General features: G+C 33.9%; 2 protein-coding genes across 2 annotated transcripts; one reads left to right on the top strand and one right to left on the bottom strand.

The window, feature by feature from the left end:
* The first annotated feature begins 4,440 nt into the window (after window positions 1-4,440).
* Window positions 4,441-6,751, top strand: LOC129871437 (phospholipase A1-IIdelta). Its single transcript, XM_055946350.1, has 2 exons — window positions 4,441-5,487; window positions 6,249-6,751. Exons 1-2 carry the CDS (start codon window positions 4,566-4,568, stop codon window positions 6,554-6,556), a joined length of 1,230 nt encoding a protein of 409 aa, XP_055802325.1. The 5' UTR covers window positions 4,441-4,565; the 3' UTR covers window positions 6,557-6,751.
* Window positions 6,752-9,394: 2,643 nt separating this feature from the next.
* Window positions 9,395-15,216, bottom strand: LOC129870310 (F-box/LRR-repeat MAX2 homolog A-like). The gene is made up of 2 exons (XM_055945044.1): window positions 12,325-15,216; window positions 9,395-9,617 (listed from the first exon to the last, which is right to left on the bottom strand). The coding sequence occupies exon 1, from the start codon at window positions 15,094-15,096 to the stop codon at window positions 12,922-12,924; it is 2,175 nt and encodes a 724-aa protein (XP_055801019.1). The 5' UTR covers window positions 15,097-15,216; the 3' UTR covers window positions 9,395-9,617; window positions 12,325-12,921.
* Window positions 15,217-15,903: the final 687 nt, after the last annotated feature.

The raw sequence follows: 15,903 nt of genomic DNA, 5'->3' as shown, positions 1-15,903 counted from the left end.
TCTTCCTTTCTTCCTTTCTTTATTTTTTTCATAAGTATTGTGAAAATGCCCCCAAAACTCACAAACTCTTTTTCATATTTGATTTTTTAAATTCAGATATATAGTTTTTTAAATTAAATTTATATATTTGAGAATTTCATGCACATCATAATAATTAATAGTTTAAAATATTTAAAATTATGATAAAATTTATTTTAAAAAATTATATATTCAAATTCATAATCAAAAAAATAATAATAATAGCTTTCAAAAATTTAAAGAAGACACATAATTTGGGATAGAGAAAGTATTTTTTTTTTCTTTCTTTTTCTCTTTCTTTATTAATTTCTTGATTTTACCGGTAAGTATGGTGAAAAAAGTACCAAAACTAAAAGCTCTTTTATCATATTTTTCAAATTAAAAAAAAAAAAAGAATTGAGGGTAAGGAAGGAAAAATGGAAAAGAGGATTACATACATAAGGAAAAAAAATTAATTTTGAAAATTTCAAGAAGATCACATAACTTTGGATAGATGAAATCTTTTCTTTCTTATTCTATTTCTTTTTAATTTTTTATTCGCCGTTAACCATTGTGAATAAATCCCAAAACTAAAACTCTCCTATTATATTTTTTAAAAGTAAAAATTAAAAAAAAAAATGAGAGTAGGAAAGGAGAAAGGAATTACAAACCTGAGAAAAAAATAATTAAATTTTAAGATTTTAAGAAGGCCACATAATTTGGGAAGATGAAGTATTTTCTTTCTTTCTCTACTTTGCTGTTAAGTATTGTGAAAAAGTCCCAAAACTAAAAACTCTTCCATCATATTTTTTAAATTAAAAAATAAACTGTTAAGTATTGTAAAAAAGTCCCAAAACTAAAACTCTTTCATAATATTTTTTAAATTAAAAAAAAACTGATGATGGAAAGGAGAAATGAGGAAGGGGATCACACACGTGAGAATCAATTTTCATCAATAAGATAAAAGTTCAAGTAAACAATCAATTGAGTCCTTCAGATTCCCCTCTTCTATCATATTTGATTGTTTGAATTCAAAAATATATTGTATATTTAAAAAATTATGTAAAAATATTTATAAGTCATCATTTAATATATATATATATATATATATATATATATAAATATGTCTCAAGAAATTTTAAAATACCATATATATTGAGACAAAAGGAAATATTTTTCTTTCTTTAAATTTATTTCTTTACTTTTTTTGTAAGTTTTATGAAAAAAAAAAAAACTCAAAACTCAAAACTCTTCCGTCATATTTGATTCCGCGAAGAAAAACTCTTCTGATGGTTTTATTTTTACTTGATGATATATATATATATATATATATATATATTACAGGCAGGAAAAGAGAATAATGGATTGTTTAAATATGAAACACGAAAACTTGAGATAATTTATATGTGTTTTAACCATTAATTTGTATACATATAAATTATAATATATAATGCATATTGATCCTCAACTTTTATACATATCTATATACAATCAAATCAAATGTATATATAGGGAGTATATATTTCGATCATGGTTTGTAAACAAGATAATTAGAAATGCATGTACATTTACATAAAATTTTCATTTTTTCCTCCAAATGAAAGTTTGATGTCACCCTTTTAAAACAGACTCATTAAATGAGAATTTTATTTCATGTTCGCACTCTGACATATATGGCTCAATAGAAACTTGGCAGTATTAATATTAGTATAGAGATGGAACGTTCATACTATTTAACTGAGATTAATTAGTATCTCAACCTGACGGGGAAACTTGTAGAGAGTAAAGGAAGCTGATCTGGTACGAATTGAAGCTCTATTCTACTACCTAGACACAAATTCATACTAGATTGTTGACAAAGGAGAGAATGAATAAACTGCATATCCCAGTAGATGTTGTTTGTGTGATGATAACAAAGAGCACCTATTTTTTGAATGTACAATGACAGTACAACAAGAGTTGGAGAGATGGTCAGGATGCAGAGTTCAGAGGAAGCAGGTGCTGCCATGTTTAAAAAGGGCAGACACGGTGCACTAAAGGTTCCGCTATGCGCGGGATCTGAGGAAGGGCCTGACTACAATGCAACTTTACCTTGCATTTCTGTCAGAGGTTGTTTCCAAGGATTGAATCCGAGGTGCTGCCATGTTTAAGATGGATAAAAAAGAGACATTGGCGACAATTCAGTTCCCAGGAACTGGCAACAACAATTTTGGGGGCAAGAAATTAGAAACACCTCAAGGGAATAAATGTAAATACGGAATTAGCTGTAACACGGATTAAGAAGGAGATTATAGAAAGCATACAACTAGTAAAAGACTCTAGGAAAACTAGCAAGTGCAGTAGTATAATATAATTCAAAAAATTTGCAACTAATTGTTTTTACTGTTTCTGATGCTCGGGGATGTTCTTTAAATATAAATATTGATTGTCTATGATAATCTTTCACTTTTTACCAACAAAAAAAAAACTAAATAAATAAATCGTTTCTAAAATAAAAAGGTACGATCTTGTTCTATTAGTACTTTTTTCAGTCAATAAAATTTTTAGTTTGGGGGATTTTGTTTTGTGCTATAAGATTCTTTTTTTCCCTTCTATAAATATTGAAGGGGAGCCTTGGAGTAACTGGTAAAGTTGCTGCCATGTGACCAGGAGGTCACGGGTTCAAGCCTTGGAAACAGCCTCTGGCAGAAATGCAAGATAAGGCTGCGTACAATAGACCCTTGTGGTCGGGCCCTTCCCCGGACCCTGCGCATAGCGGGAGCTTAAGTACACCGGGCTGTCCTTTTTATAAATATTGAATATATTTATTTAGCAAATACACCTATTTACTTTTCTGAAAACTTATGAATAATTGATTGTTTACTCCCTTTTCACTCAACTTACACATAAAACCGAGAAGAAAAAGAATTGGTTGAATTTAAATTAGACAATTATTTGAGAACATTTGGGAGAAGGTAGAAGTGGGGAATGAAAGGAGATAGACGTTTGATATGTATTTGTATATATGCATTTATTAAATATTTATAAATAATTTAATTATAAACTCAATTATTATTTTATATAATTTTAAAATTATTGTAAAAATTCGTGAACTTAGAATTCTGAATCTGTTTTTATTTGATAGCCTCCATCATCCTACAAAGCTCACTTCTATTTTATCAGCAATTAAGGCAACTAGTTCAACTATGGTGGAATTTAGAGTTTCCATCAAAGTTAAGAAATAGCTTCAAAGCCATACCAATGGTCACAATGTGGCAGATATGGAAATGGAGGAACACAGTGCTACATGGAGGGAAGATGTCCATCAACAAAGTGATTTATGAGATAAACATGATTACATATCAATTGACTAGAATGAGCTACAAAGGGCAGGAAAACTTACCAAGATGCATACCTCAAATACTGAAAAAATTTGAAACATACAGGCCAAAACTTGTAACCAGAATAGTGAAATGGGAGTTTCCTGAACAGGGATGGTACAAATGTAATTCTGATGGAGCTTCGAGGGGAAACCCTGGACCAAGCTCAGTTGCCTTTTGTATTAGAAATGCAGTAGGAGACCTCCAGTATGCAGCAGCAAGAAGGATACCAGATGGATCAAATTTGATAGCAGAAGCGAGGGCATTACATGAGGGACTTCAGCACTGTGTTACACACAAACTCCTACCAGTGGTGTTGGAAACAGACTCAATGACAATGAAAATGATTTTGACTGGGCAGTGGGAGACCCCATGGAGCATATCAATGATCACAAATGATATCTACAGACTGAGGAGGGATAAGGAAGTGAGGGTGGAACATGTCTTGAGGGAAGGAAATGGGTTGGCTGATTTCTTAACAAACTATGCTCTTGATTTTGCAGGTAACCATCTCTTTGATAATTTTTGTTCACTTCCTGTCACAGCAAGGAAGATGCTAAACACAGAAAAGTTCCAAATACCATATCTGAGGATTAGGAGAGCTAAAGATCACAATATACCCGGAGATTAACAACTGCCAGGAGAGCTGCATCAAATAATTAGGCACCACATCAAGTCGGAAGAAAAATAAGAGCTTCGAAGCTGATTCGATGACAAGTATTCGCATCATCAACATAATTACAGTTACAACTGAGTGAACGAGAATTCCTACTACAACTTTCAAGCATGAATTATAATTCTTTTGACTTTGAACCATAGCACCTGGTGAGAGCTTGTTGGTGTCTGAAATGGTATTGAGGTAAGGCTGGAGGTCGCAGCAGAATTACACTTGTTTGGTTGGCTGTAAATCATCCCTTTAATTTTATGCTTTTCTTTATCTTTTGACAATGTTTTGTAAGGATCATTTTGTTCTAATAAATCACTGCCAAATCTGTTTTGGTGGTTTTTGTTCAAAAAAAAAAAAAAGAGAACTAGTGTATACTAGTCTACTATTCAAAAAAAAAAAATATACTAGTCTACTATTCTCTCTTATAACATGTGGAGGAAAATAAAGCTAACTTCCTTCTTATATCCTTACTTGTTACATTATCCTCTTCTACACCAAATAAACTTCCCCCTCAAATTGAAAAAAAAACCTATCTATCTAAAATGGAAAAAGAACCAACATGGCATGAACTTTTAGGAAGCAACGATTGGGATGGCCTTCTTCAACCTCTAAATCTCACTCTCCGACGCTTAATTCTCCGGTGCGGCGATTTTTGTCAAGCAACTTACGATGCTTTCAACAATGACCAAAATTCCAAGTATTGTGGCACGAGCCGTTATGGTAAAAGTTCATTTTTCGAAAAAGTCATGTTAGAATCCGCTACCGATTATAAAATATATTGCTTCCTTTATGCCACGGCTCGAATAGGCGCTCTTCAAGCCATTTTCCTACACTCTCTGTCTCGCGAATCGTGGGACAGAGAGTCTAATTGGATTGGTTATATAGCCGTTACAACTGATGAAGTTAGTCGTAAACTAGGCCGTAGAGAAGTATACGTTGTGTTCCGTGGCACGAGTAGGAATTATGAATGGGTCAATGTTTTAGGCGCTCGTCCTGATTCTGCTGACTCTTTGCTTCATCCTAAATCCCTACAAAAAGGCGTTTTAAGTGGCAAAAACAACAGGGACGAGGACGAGGACGAGGTCAAAGTAATGGATGGGTGGCTTAAGATTTACGTCTCTAGTGACCCAAAATCGTCCTTCACGAGACTAAGTGCAAGAGAACAACTTCAAGCAAAAATTCAAGAATTAAGAAATGAGTATAAAGATGAGAATTTGAGTATAACTTTTACAGGGCATAGTCTTGGTGCTAGCCTAGCTATTTTAGCAGCATTTGATGTGGTTGAAAATGGTGTCCCAGTTGATATTCCAGTATGTGCAATTGTATTTGGTAGTCCACAAGTTGGGAACAAGGCATTCAATGAAAGAGTCAAGAAATACTCAAACTTGAATATCTTACATGTTAAGAACAAGATTGATCTCATTCCCCTGTATCCAAGTGCTCTCTTGGGGTATGTGAATTCAGGTATTGAAAAAAAATAATTATTCATAATCTCATACTCCCTGTTGTTTCAATTTATTCGTCTTACTTTCCATTACTAAAAACATGCTTTTTTTCCACCGCGAATTAATGAAAATTTGTGTTATAAATATAATTTTTTTACTGATTTTTCGTCAAATTAACTTACTGAAAATACACGTGATGAAAAAACAGATTTTCATTGAAACAGTAGAAAGCTTCCTAATTTTTCCGTGTGAAAACACTATTATCTTTTCTTTTTTCACCGATTCAATCAAAATATCTTTGAAAATTGCCACTGAACATTTTTTAATAAAAAAATAATGATTTTTTTAGTAGTGTTACTTTTTAATCCTTTTCAAAAAGAATTTAGCAAAATGTCCTTTTAACTTTCCAAGTAGTATGTATAAAACAACGAGATTAAAGGACATTTTGCTACATTCTATCTATCTTTAGTTAAAATCTTCTTTAATTTCATAAATTTCGTGTCAAATCAAAATCAAATAAACAAATTAAAACTGCGGAAGTAATTTTATTGAGAATCCCATAAATCTCTTTACATGATCATTACAATTCTCCAATTCTCTACTACTTTTGTGCTATACTTAAGTTTATAATAGTGCAAAACCTATATTAATTAGAACTGAAAAACGTATTTCTATATAATTTTGAGTATAAATCCTATATTAACATGAATTATATAAACTAACAAATCTCAAATCCTAAACAAATTTGATTTGCTACAATTTTGAATTATTCTTCAACAGGTATAGATCTAGTCATCGATACCAGAAAGTCTCCGAGTTTAAAGAATTCGAAAGACACGGGGGATTGGCACAACTTGCAGGGGATGTTACATGTTGTGGCTGGATGGAATGGAGAAGATAAAAAGTTTGAGTTGAAAGTGAAGAGGAGCGTAGCTTTGGTGAACAAGTCATCTGCACTCTTGAAAGATGAGTACTTGATTCCAGGGTCATGGTGGGTTGAGAAGAATAAAGGGGTAGTTCTTGATGAAAATGGGGAGTGGATTTTGGCACCACCTTCAGATGAGGATCTTCCAGTCCCTGAGTATTGAATTTTTTTGGGAATGGGTAGTCTGTTCACTTTGCAATTATTTTTGTTTGTTGAATGCTTTGGACTTGTCAATAGTGAACGTATCCAATGTCTTGTGTTGTAAAACATTGTATACATTTTCACCAATCTAGTATTGTACTAGTGTTGGAAGTGTTACAAGATTGATTCTTGTAATAATAAAATGAATAAATATGTCACAGATATTTTTGCAAAAATTATTGAATTTAAAATACATCGAGGAGTAATTCAATAAAATAAAATAAAAAGGGCAGTCCGGTGCACTAAAGCTCCCGCTATGCGCAGGGTTCGGGGAAGGGCCCGACCACAAGGGTCTATTGTACGCAGCCTTACCTTGCATTTCTGCCAGAGGCTGTTTTCAAGGCTTGAACCCGTGACCTCCTGGTCACATGACAGCAACTTTACCAGTTACTCCAAGGAAATTAATACCCGATTGATTGATGTCGTCGACACAACTATATATATATATATATATACTCGGAAGATATAAAGGATGGTTAAACATTTTCACTGCAGTGTTATTTAGACCTTGATACCTTCATGATATCAAGAAGTAATTGAGCAGTGTCTTTCACTGTAGTATTTTTCCTTGATGACGTGCACGAAGTAGTTGATTTTCCTTGATGAAGCGCTTTAACTCATTTGGGGGGAATGAAAGTAATGGGGTGTACAATGGTAAATAGTTTTTCTTTTTGGGTATAACAATACTTATCCCTAAAACAAAACTATATTTATATAATAAAACCAAGAGTGACCAGGAACCAATCACCAAACACTCATAATGAACTAACCATCATAGATTTTAGATAAATTCCACTCTCTTAACATAATCCTCCCATGAGCTTAAGATGCAAAAATGTGATCCGTAAACAACGTGTGCTCATTAAGGGAGAATGCAACTTATCTAATCCAAAGAAGGATATGATCAAGTAGCCACCAGGTGAACGATACACCCCAAGAATACAAAACCTCTAATAACACTGTCGGGAAGTTGGAACAGTAGCTATGATTGTAGACAACTGAAAACGGCAGAACCAGACCCAACGGACCTCAAAGTCAATCACATATAGCTGAAACAAGTACTCACCGATAAGATAAGTACCAAAACTATCGAGAAACTGCAATTCCCCATAATTGATCTCATACAAGCACTCTCAACAAGGTTTGCACATGCAGTACCACTAGTATACCTTAACTTCTCTCTACTATGATATCTAATTGATCACCAACATAGCTCAAAATCTACTCGACACATCAAAATCCAACATATTCACCATAATACGACAACTAAAATTAAAAATTTGATACCAACGAAATATCATAACCTTATTGATTCCCTACTTATGATTCCAAGTCGTCATTAGTATCAAAATTTCTTAGAAAATACATTGCCACTCTTTGTAACTCTAAATTATGACTTTTCTCTTATTTTCGAATGAAGGATTCTATCCTCCCTAAGCCTACTCTTAGTATTCCATGTCGGAAACTAGTCTTACCCAAGGCTGATAGTGCTAATTTCAAATCTGATACATGCGGAATCTTGCAGACCAAAGCTCGAAAGATCATGAGTAAGAAAACAAACGAGAAATATACCAAAAGAAGCACAAACATTTAATGTGGTTTGGTCAACCAACCTACATCTACAATATCAAGAGAAATAACCTCCAAGTTCACTCGGAATATAAAGAAGTCTACACAAGTGTTAATGTAACATTTGTGTCTTACAAATTCTCCCCCTACACAAAACTCTTAAAGACCCTAGAGTTACATTATAAATGCTATCAAGTTAGAAAGAATGTACCTCTATTTATAGAGTTATAAATAGCGATGTTCATGGTTCGGTTTAGATCAGTTATTGGTTAAAACCAAAATCAAACCAATTTAATCGGTTTTTAAATTTCTAAAATCAAGCCAAATCAAACCAAAAAAGTAACTGTTAATTTGGTTATTGTCGATTTGGTTCGATTATTTTATTTTTTTGTTTGAAAATAATAAGTTTGTTGAGGGCATACGCATCTCGATAGATACAAACACCTAGTACATGAACAATCCATAGGAAAGCTAGTGTGGATTCAATTAAGCAATACTAGAGTTATTTATTACACGAACAAAGTGGTTCAGTTAAGCAATACTAAAGACTTTATACAACAAAGATCTAAAGATCAAATCTTCATAACAAAAAAATAATTCCAAGCTCAACCATTGAGGAACTATCCGGAGAGAGGTACAAGAAAATTATATACCAAAATTGAAGTATTGGGTTTGAGAAAATGGTAATGTTAAAAACTTAAGTTAATTAAAATTTAACAAAGTATTTATATATTATTCATAATTTATATTTTATTTATGAATAATATATAAATAATTATAAAATTTATGTATATTATTTTTGGGTTCTGTTTGGTTAATTTGCAGTTATTTTTAGTAAAATCAAAACAAAATCAAATATTATCGGTTTTCAAAACTTAAAACTAAACCTAACCAAACTAAACCAAATATCAATTTTTTTAATTGATTTGGTTCGGATTGCGGTCCGATCTGATTTTTTTTAACCACAACCATGAACAACCCTGTTATAAACATTTTCCGACAAGAAAAAAGACTAGCCAAAATATGGAGACTTTGTGTTTTACTTTTAGGAAAATCCAATTATGATAAGAAATTCAGGGCAAATACCTAACAAATACTCCCTCTATTCACTTTTAACTTGTCACATTTCCTTCCATAAGAGTCAATTTGACTAATCATCGGAACTAAATTGAATTAGATTAATTCAATATTTTAAATTTTAACTTTGAACGTTCAAAAACAATACGAAAAATACTTCAATCCTTCGCATATTAATATGATGAAAAATACATCTTAAAATGCTGACGAAAGTTCATACAGTTTGACTCTTAAAAAAAGAAAATGTGACAAGAAAATGTGAACCGAGTTTTCCGTGATTTTAAATTATATAATAGATAATCAGTATTGACAAACTTCAGGCAAAAGCATGTCTTTTGCTCCTCTTATTCTCCATTTTCCCTTCTTCATTGTTGATTCTGCAATGGAAATGGAGGGGCTATAAGGCAGAGAAGAGGTAACAGGTGTTGGAAAATATTATTTAATATCTCAAAAGAATTATTATGTCTACAATTACAATTACAAGACAATTGATTCTACATTTATTTTACCTCCTTGAATAGTTTTTATTGGCCAACATTCAACCAAAAATTAATGTGTCAATAATATTATATAAATGAGCCTTTATTTCTATTTTAGCTGTTACAATTTCTGACATTATGTAGTCATTATACTACCGTTTATTGTCATTATTCTTCCTCTTGATTGTATTCAACAAATGTTAGGGAGTATTTTAGCCATCCCATTTGATGAATTCTCTTGTCTATAAATGAACACAAGTTCCTCTCTTTGGTATAGATCAATATAAAATCTTCCTACCATATTATAGACGGTTAGATTTTCATTTTTAATGAATTTTGTAAATAGGGGCTTGTTGAATCCTGGAATACCTATACCAGGTAATATATCCTCAAGAACAGTATCATTGACATGCCTCAAATTATGAAAATTTGCTACAATTTTTGTGACCAAGCATTTTCCAAACCAGAGGATTTGGGATGCCCAAGAAGGGGGGATTGAGGAGAGTGACAATGTATGTATGCTCAACCAGTCTCATCATAAAAGAATCATTAACCAGTTGTGATCAGAGGATTAGGCATGATCAAGACTAAGGGAGGCAAATGGGCAGGTCAGATCGAATATGGCTGCATCGGAATGGGTTAAATAAAAACGGATAAAACATCTCCATGGTTTCAAGAATAATCGCGTGAACACAAGTTAAAAACCAAAATAAACTTAGGGCCCCAACAATAACATATATGGTCCACAAACTTGGGCTCCTAAAAGACAAACTCATGAAAAATACCAAGACGACAATTGGGTTTACATATTATCCATTTTTAGTGAATAATATACATATTTCATCCATTTTTAAATGGTCAGTTATTCAATTCATATTTAATAGGTCGGATTGAATGGCTACTCGTTTTTTAACCATTTTGCCAGCCTAATCAAAACTTTGTTGATACTCACTCCGTGCCATATTAATTGTTATGTTGCCCTTAGCATTAGTTATTCTAAAATTAAGAGGTATGTAAATAGATAAAAATTAAAAAATTAATAAGGAGTATATTAGTCAAATACTAGTAATGCTCTTAATTAATATTTTCTTAAAAGATTATGCATAACCTTATCATGACAACTAAAACGGGACGAAGGTAGTATCGATAATTACAAAGTCTCTTACTACAAAGCTACAAACTTGAAGCAAACGTATAGAAAACATCATATAAAAATGTTGGAACTTTCGGACTGCCACGCCTAACTTGATATACACAGAGTTGAAGTTTGGCCTTGCATATCAAGGCCAAACTTCAGGCATTGTATCTAAAGTTTGGCTTTGGCATGCCTAACTTTAAGCGTGTATGTTGGAAATTTGCTGGCATAAATAACAAGACAAACTTCGAATGCTAAGTTTTGCAACTTCAATCGCGTATTCCTGAAGTTGTTTTCGACGTGGTTAAACTTGCAAGAATTTATAAACTTTGACTATGCCTTAATGGAGGTCCCAAAAACCGACTATATGTGCACTTCCCGCCGTAGAAGTACAAAGTAAAATAATTACAATAACATAAATAATATTAAAAAATCCTGAAGTTCTTCCATGTTTTAGCTAGTGATTTTTTTGTTCAAATTTTATTTCTGCATTAAAATGCAGCTAAATGTTGAATGGTTTTGAAACAGTGGCTAGAGGCTAATTAGTGGGTTCAAATGGTGACTATTTGCCCATTTATCCCTCAATTATTTCCTTCAACTTAAATAAAATAGTTTAGGATGAGCAACCTAATTAGTATGAATATAAAACTGTTAAGACTCCATGGTCTCCCTCCCTGCTGTTACTATTTATTTATTTTTTGGTTTCCAACACAGTGTGCGGTACTCACATTAGAACCCGATTAAATCCGGATTCGCGTCAAAAAGTCCCACATTGGAGGTAAAGCACTCCCTAACAAAGACGACTCCGTATCCATGGAGATTCAAACCCTAGACCTCTGGTTAAGAATAAAGGAACCCTGTTGTTACTGCTATAACTATCTATGTTATTCTCCGTCTATTTCATATTTAAATTATTCTCAAATTAATTCTACTCCAAAACCTGATATATCTAAAAAGGCTGATCACAGATGTCACTGAATAAGGGCAAACCAAATAGGAAGCAACAATAGTTTAGATATTGAAACAACCATAGATGATGCTCCTTGATTTTTGATCAAACAATCAAAAGAATTATTCATCTGTGGCAATTTCTCTACCTCGTGGAGGTAGGGGTAAGGCCTCCGTACATTTTACCCACCCCACACCCTACCTATGACATCACACTAGGTATGTTTGTTGTATTCATTTGTGGCAATTAACTCAGCCATGTTATCTTCTTATAACTTTGGTCCTTGTTTCTCTAGGCAACTAAGAGGATTATGAGCATACATCAGAAAGTAAATCACATAATCTAAAAAGTGAGATTATATAATCATTAAGAACTGCTTTGTCAAAATATGTAATTTTGCGCTCTCAAGAATAATGACACCTGCACTTGAGTGAGACTCTACATCAGTTGGAACTCCAGTATGGATGGCTACAAGTTAGGATGTTTGTACTGTTTTCGATGGATATCAATATTAGACATACCTGAAGGACCTCTGGTTCATCAATTGCAGATATTTCCAGTCATTTGTAGATGTTGATACCAGAGACCTCTGTAGACTCTAAATTCATTTGTTTTTCTCCTGCATTACCCCATAATCTTTTGTACGCAGAGTGCTGGACCGAGCTGAATGAAAGACAGCGGGAGGAAGTTCTCACAGGACAGCAAGACTGAACACTCACTATACTGGTGCAATCTCTTCCTATACTGGTGCAATCTCTTTCGTTTTTGAGAAACATACGGGAGATGTTTTTATGATGTCTTCCAGGATTAGAAGCATAATATAAAAAAGCTCATCCTTTGATGGAACCAAAAGTAGAGTTCATACATCCATTTCAGCTCAGTAAGTAAAATTCACTCGAATCACTCCCAAAGTCTTGTCATATATTTTGTTCAAAATGCAAAATACTATATAGAGGATCTGGATATTTAATATGACAACACTACTATCCCAGGAATATAACCTAAGACAGTTGGGCATAGGAAAGTTGCATAACAGTATATGTTCCTTGCATCAATCAGGAATAAATCCAAGGGAAATTAGATATTGGAAAATTGTACAATGGAACCTGTTCCTTGCATCAATCACAAATATGTCGTCTGTTTAGGGCCCCTTCAAAGCGGCACAAGGAGTCTGATCTCATTTCTGTACTCATGTCATTATCTGGTGCTGGATAGTAATCTTCTCTCAGCTGTACATCTCTTAGGTTTGGGATTCTAAGCAGGAACATCATGAAATGTTCATTTGCTGTTCCATGGATGAACAACTTTCTGAGTGCGATGCATTGTTGGAGCAGCCCAGCTGCTGGCAGGGATAGACTTCTTTGGTTAACATCCCTATCTTGTGGTGGCCAGTAATCCAGCTCCCTGAGATTCAAATTTCCAATCCCATAGAGATAAAACCGTTCCCACAAGCTCAAATCCATCTGGCCAGATGGGGCAGTGTGTGTGTAACCTATGATATCTCCACAATCCAAATGCATCTTCACAAGTTTATGGTACCACGAAAGGGTGCTCAACCCAAACGCCCTCTCTGAAGGTTTTGACCATAGCCTGCAATCTCCTTCCACCCGAATCTTGATCTCCTCCAAGTTAGGACAATGTTCAAGACCTGCAGCTGCTAAAGGAGTTAAAAGATCACCTACACCAATCCAAAGTGAGAGATATTGCAGCCGGTCCCATGTTCGTCCACCAAAACCATTCCCATGGCCATTGTCTTCCATGCAAACACTATTAAGATCATAGTCGTACTTGCATCGTTTATTCCTGTGAAACATGATATCATCATCCATGGTTCCATATGTGTACCCAAATCCATCAGCATGAGTTGATGCCTCACCTCCATTGGTCTTATTGAGATCAAACCCGTATTCAACGCCATTAAGATTTTCAATTTCTTCAACACTATCCCACACGCAATCAATATGAAGCCTCTGGATACGTTCTTGTATTGGTTCCAATGCTTTCAATGAAGAAGAGGCTCCAAGATTCTTGCAGCAAGATATCCTAACATCAACCAAACTTTTCCAGAGCAAAGAAGCTAGCGTCCTCATTCCTCTCATCGTGATCTTCTTACAACTTTGAATCTCAAACTTGGCTAGTCTTGTACACCCTCTACCAATTGCTATCAAACCCATATCATCCAAATCACCTACATTTCTAATCGACAAAGATTTAAGCCCCTGACAAAGTGCAACTCCATCCAACTTAGACTCGATTGGCATAGAAACGCCATGAAATTGCCCCAACTTCAACGATCTCAATTTGGGACATTTCGTGTTCAGTATTTCCAGAGCAGGACCACTATCTCTAACATTATTACAAACATCTAATACAAGCTCTTCAAGTAAGGAAAGACCCGAAAATACCTCAATCAAAGTTGAAACACTAAATTTCGCATCATCCGTAGTAAACCCCTCATCATCTGGATCAGCCCTGCAATTAGACAAAGTAGAAGTATCCGCTAAATGAAGCACTGTTAATTTTGGGCAATTTGTAGATATACAAACCAAAGCTTCATCCCCAACAAACCCAATGTACATAGGATCAAACATACAAGCAATTTTCAACTCTTTCAAATTCGGACAACATTTCGTAATTACTCTAATCTCATCCGTCTTGAAACCTTCCGAAAACGAAGCATTCATCAGATTGAACACTGTTAGATTAACCGCTACAAGAGGGTTTGATTCAAGAGCTGGAGGAATATCATCAGTCCAACAATAAAAAGTAGATAAATCAAGCGAACCCAGTTGCGGGCATCCATGAAATAGCAAGTTGAATTCATCCCCACTTGCTAATTGCGGACGCTGATGCCAACGAACAAGCTTGATATGCTTAAGCTGAGGCCACTGAACTGGCAAAAACTGGAGGGTATGTGGGCTACGTGAGTAGACAGTGAGCGAAGTGACTGAAGGAAACGCATGGCGGAGGAGGTGTGCGATGAGGGCAGAATCAGCATCCCCGTCGCCGTCGCTGGAGGCGGCGCGTGGAGAGAGGAGTGGGTGTCCCCAAGGAGAAACAAGTGAGAGGTCGAGATGGGTAACAGATCGGAAGCAAGTGGGTAACATGAAAAGGTCACGGATGTTACCACGGAGGGTGAGGGAAGTTCTAGTGGAACGTTCAAGGACAAGCCATTTACGGCAGACGAGTGCGGCGGCGTTCCGGCTGCGGGCGTCGGAGACGGCGGCGATTATGTTAGAAAGGATTACATCAGGAAGGTCATTAATGGTGGTTGGTCTAGCTGAAGTAGCCATTGAAGAGCAAAGAAACAAGCTTGTTGATGAGTGAATGAGAGGGAAGAGGATTTTGGGTTTTTATCAGTGAGAGAAAATTAAAGAAATTTCTGGGTGAGTTGAGCTGTGTAACACTCTGTTTGGATGGTTGGTGGGTAATATTTTTTCATAATATATTTTTATTATATAGTTTTGATGGGATAAATTACATATTTTCTCTTTTTATATATTGTTACATATTAATAATGATGAAGTTAATATTTTCATTAAGAGAACATAAACAAATAAACACATGAAAAAATTGAAGAAAAATCAACAAACTATTATATATATATATATATATATATATATATATATATATATATTTTAATTATGTATAAATAATATAATTTTTTATTGAAGGAGTACTTCACCACCCTTGATTATACTTATACCGTCCATGCACATCAACAATTTAAAAATAAATCTTGAAAAAATGAGGCAGAAAAAAGATAATCATGTGATCATACTAAAATTAATCGTTGCGCAAAATAGAATACTTTTAATAAATGATATACTACTTTTATTTCAAAATAATTAAATTGTTGAGACAGCTTTCATAGGTCAAATTAATTGATTATCTAATCTTCAAGAATAATTTTAGAATTTTCTTTCAATTTTATCCTTCATTTCTTATGTGATGAGTTCAAGAAACTTTAATTGTTTTGAATAAGTAATTAAAAAGGTTAAAAAATTTTAAAAAATCTAATTAATATCTTAATATTTTTTTCTTAATAGACGTGTAATATTCCAATAATTAATTTATTTTAAAATTAAAAAAGTAAAAAA

The sequence above is a fragment of the Solanum dulcamara genome, chromosome 10, assembly GCF_947179165.1.
Source record: "Solanum dulcamara chromosome 10, daSolDulc1.2, whole genome shotgun sequence".
Lineage (NCBI taxonomy): Eukaryota > Viridiplantae > Streptophyta > Magnoliopsida > Solanales > Solanaceae > Solanum > Solanum dulcamara.
This window is presented reverse-complemented; position numbering and strand designations above follow the sequence as displayed.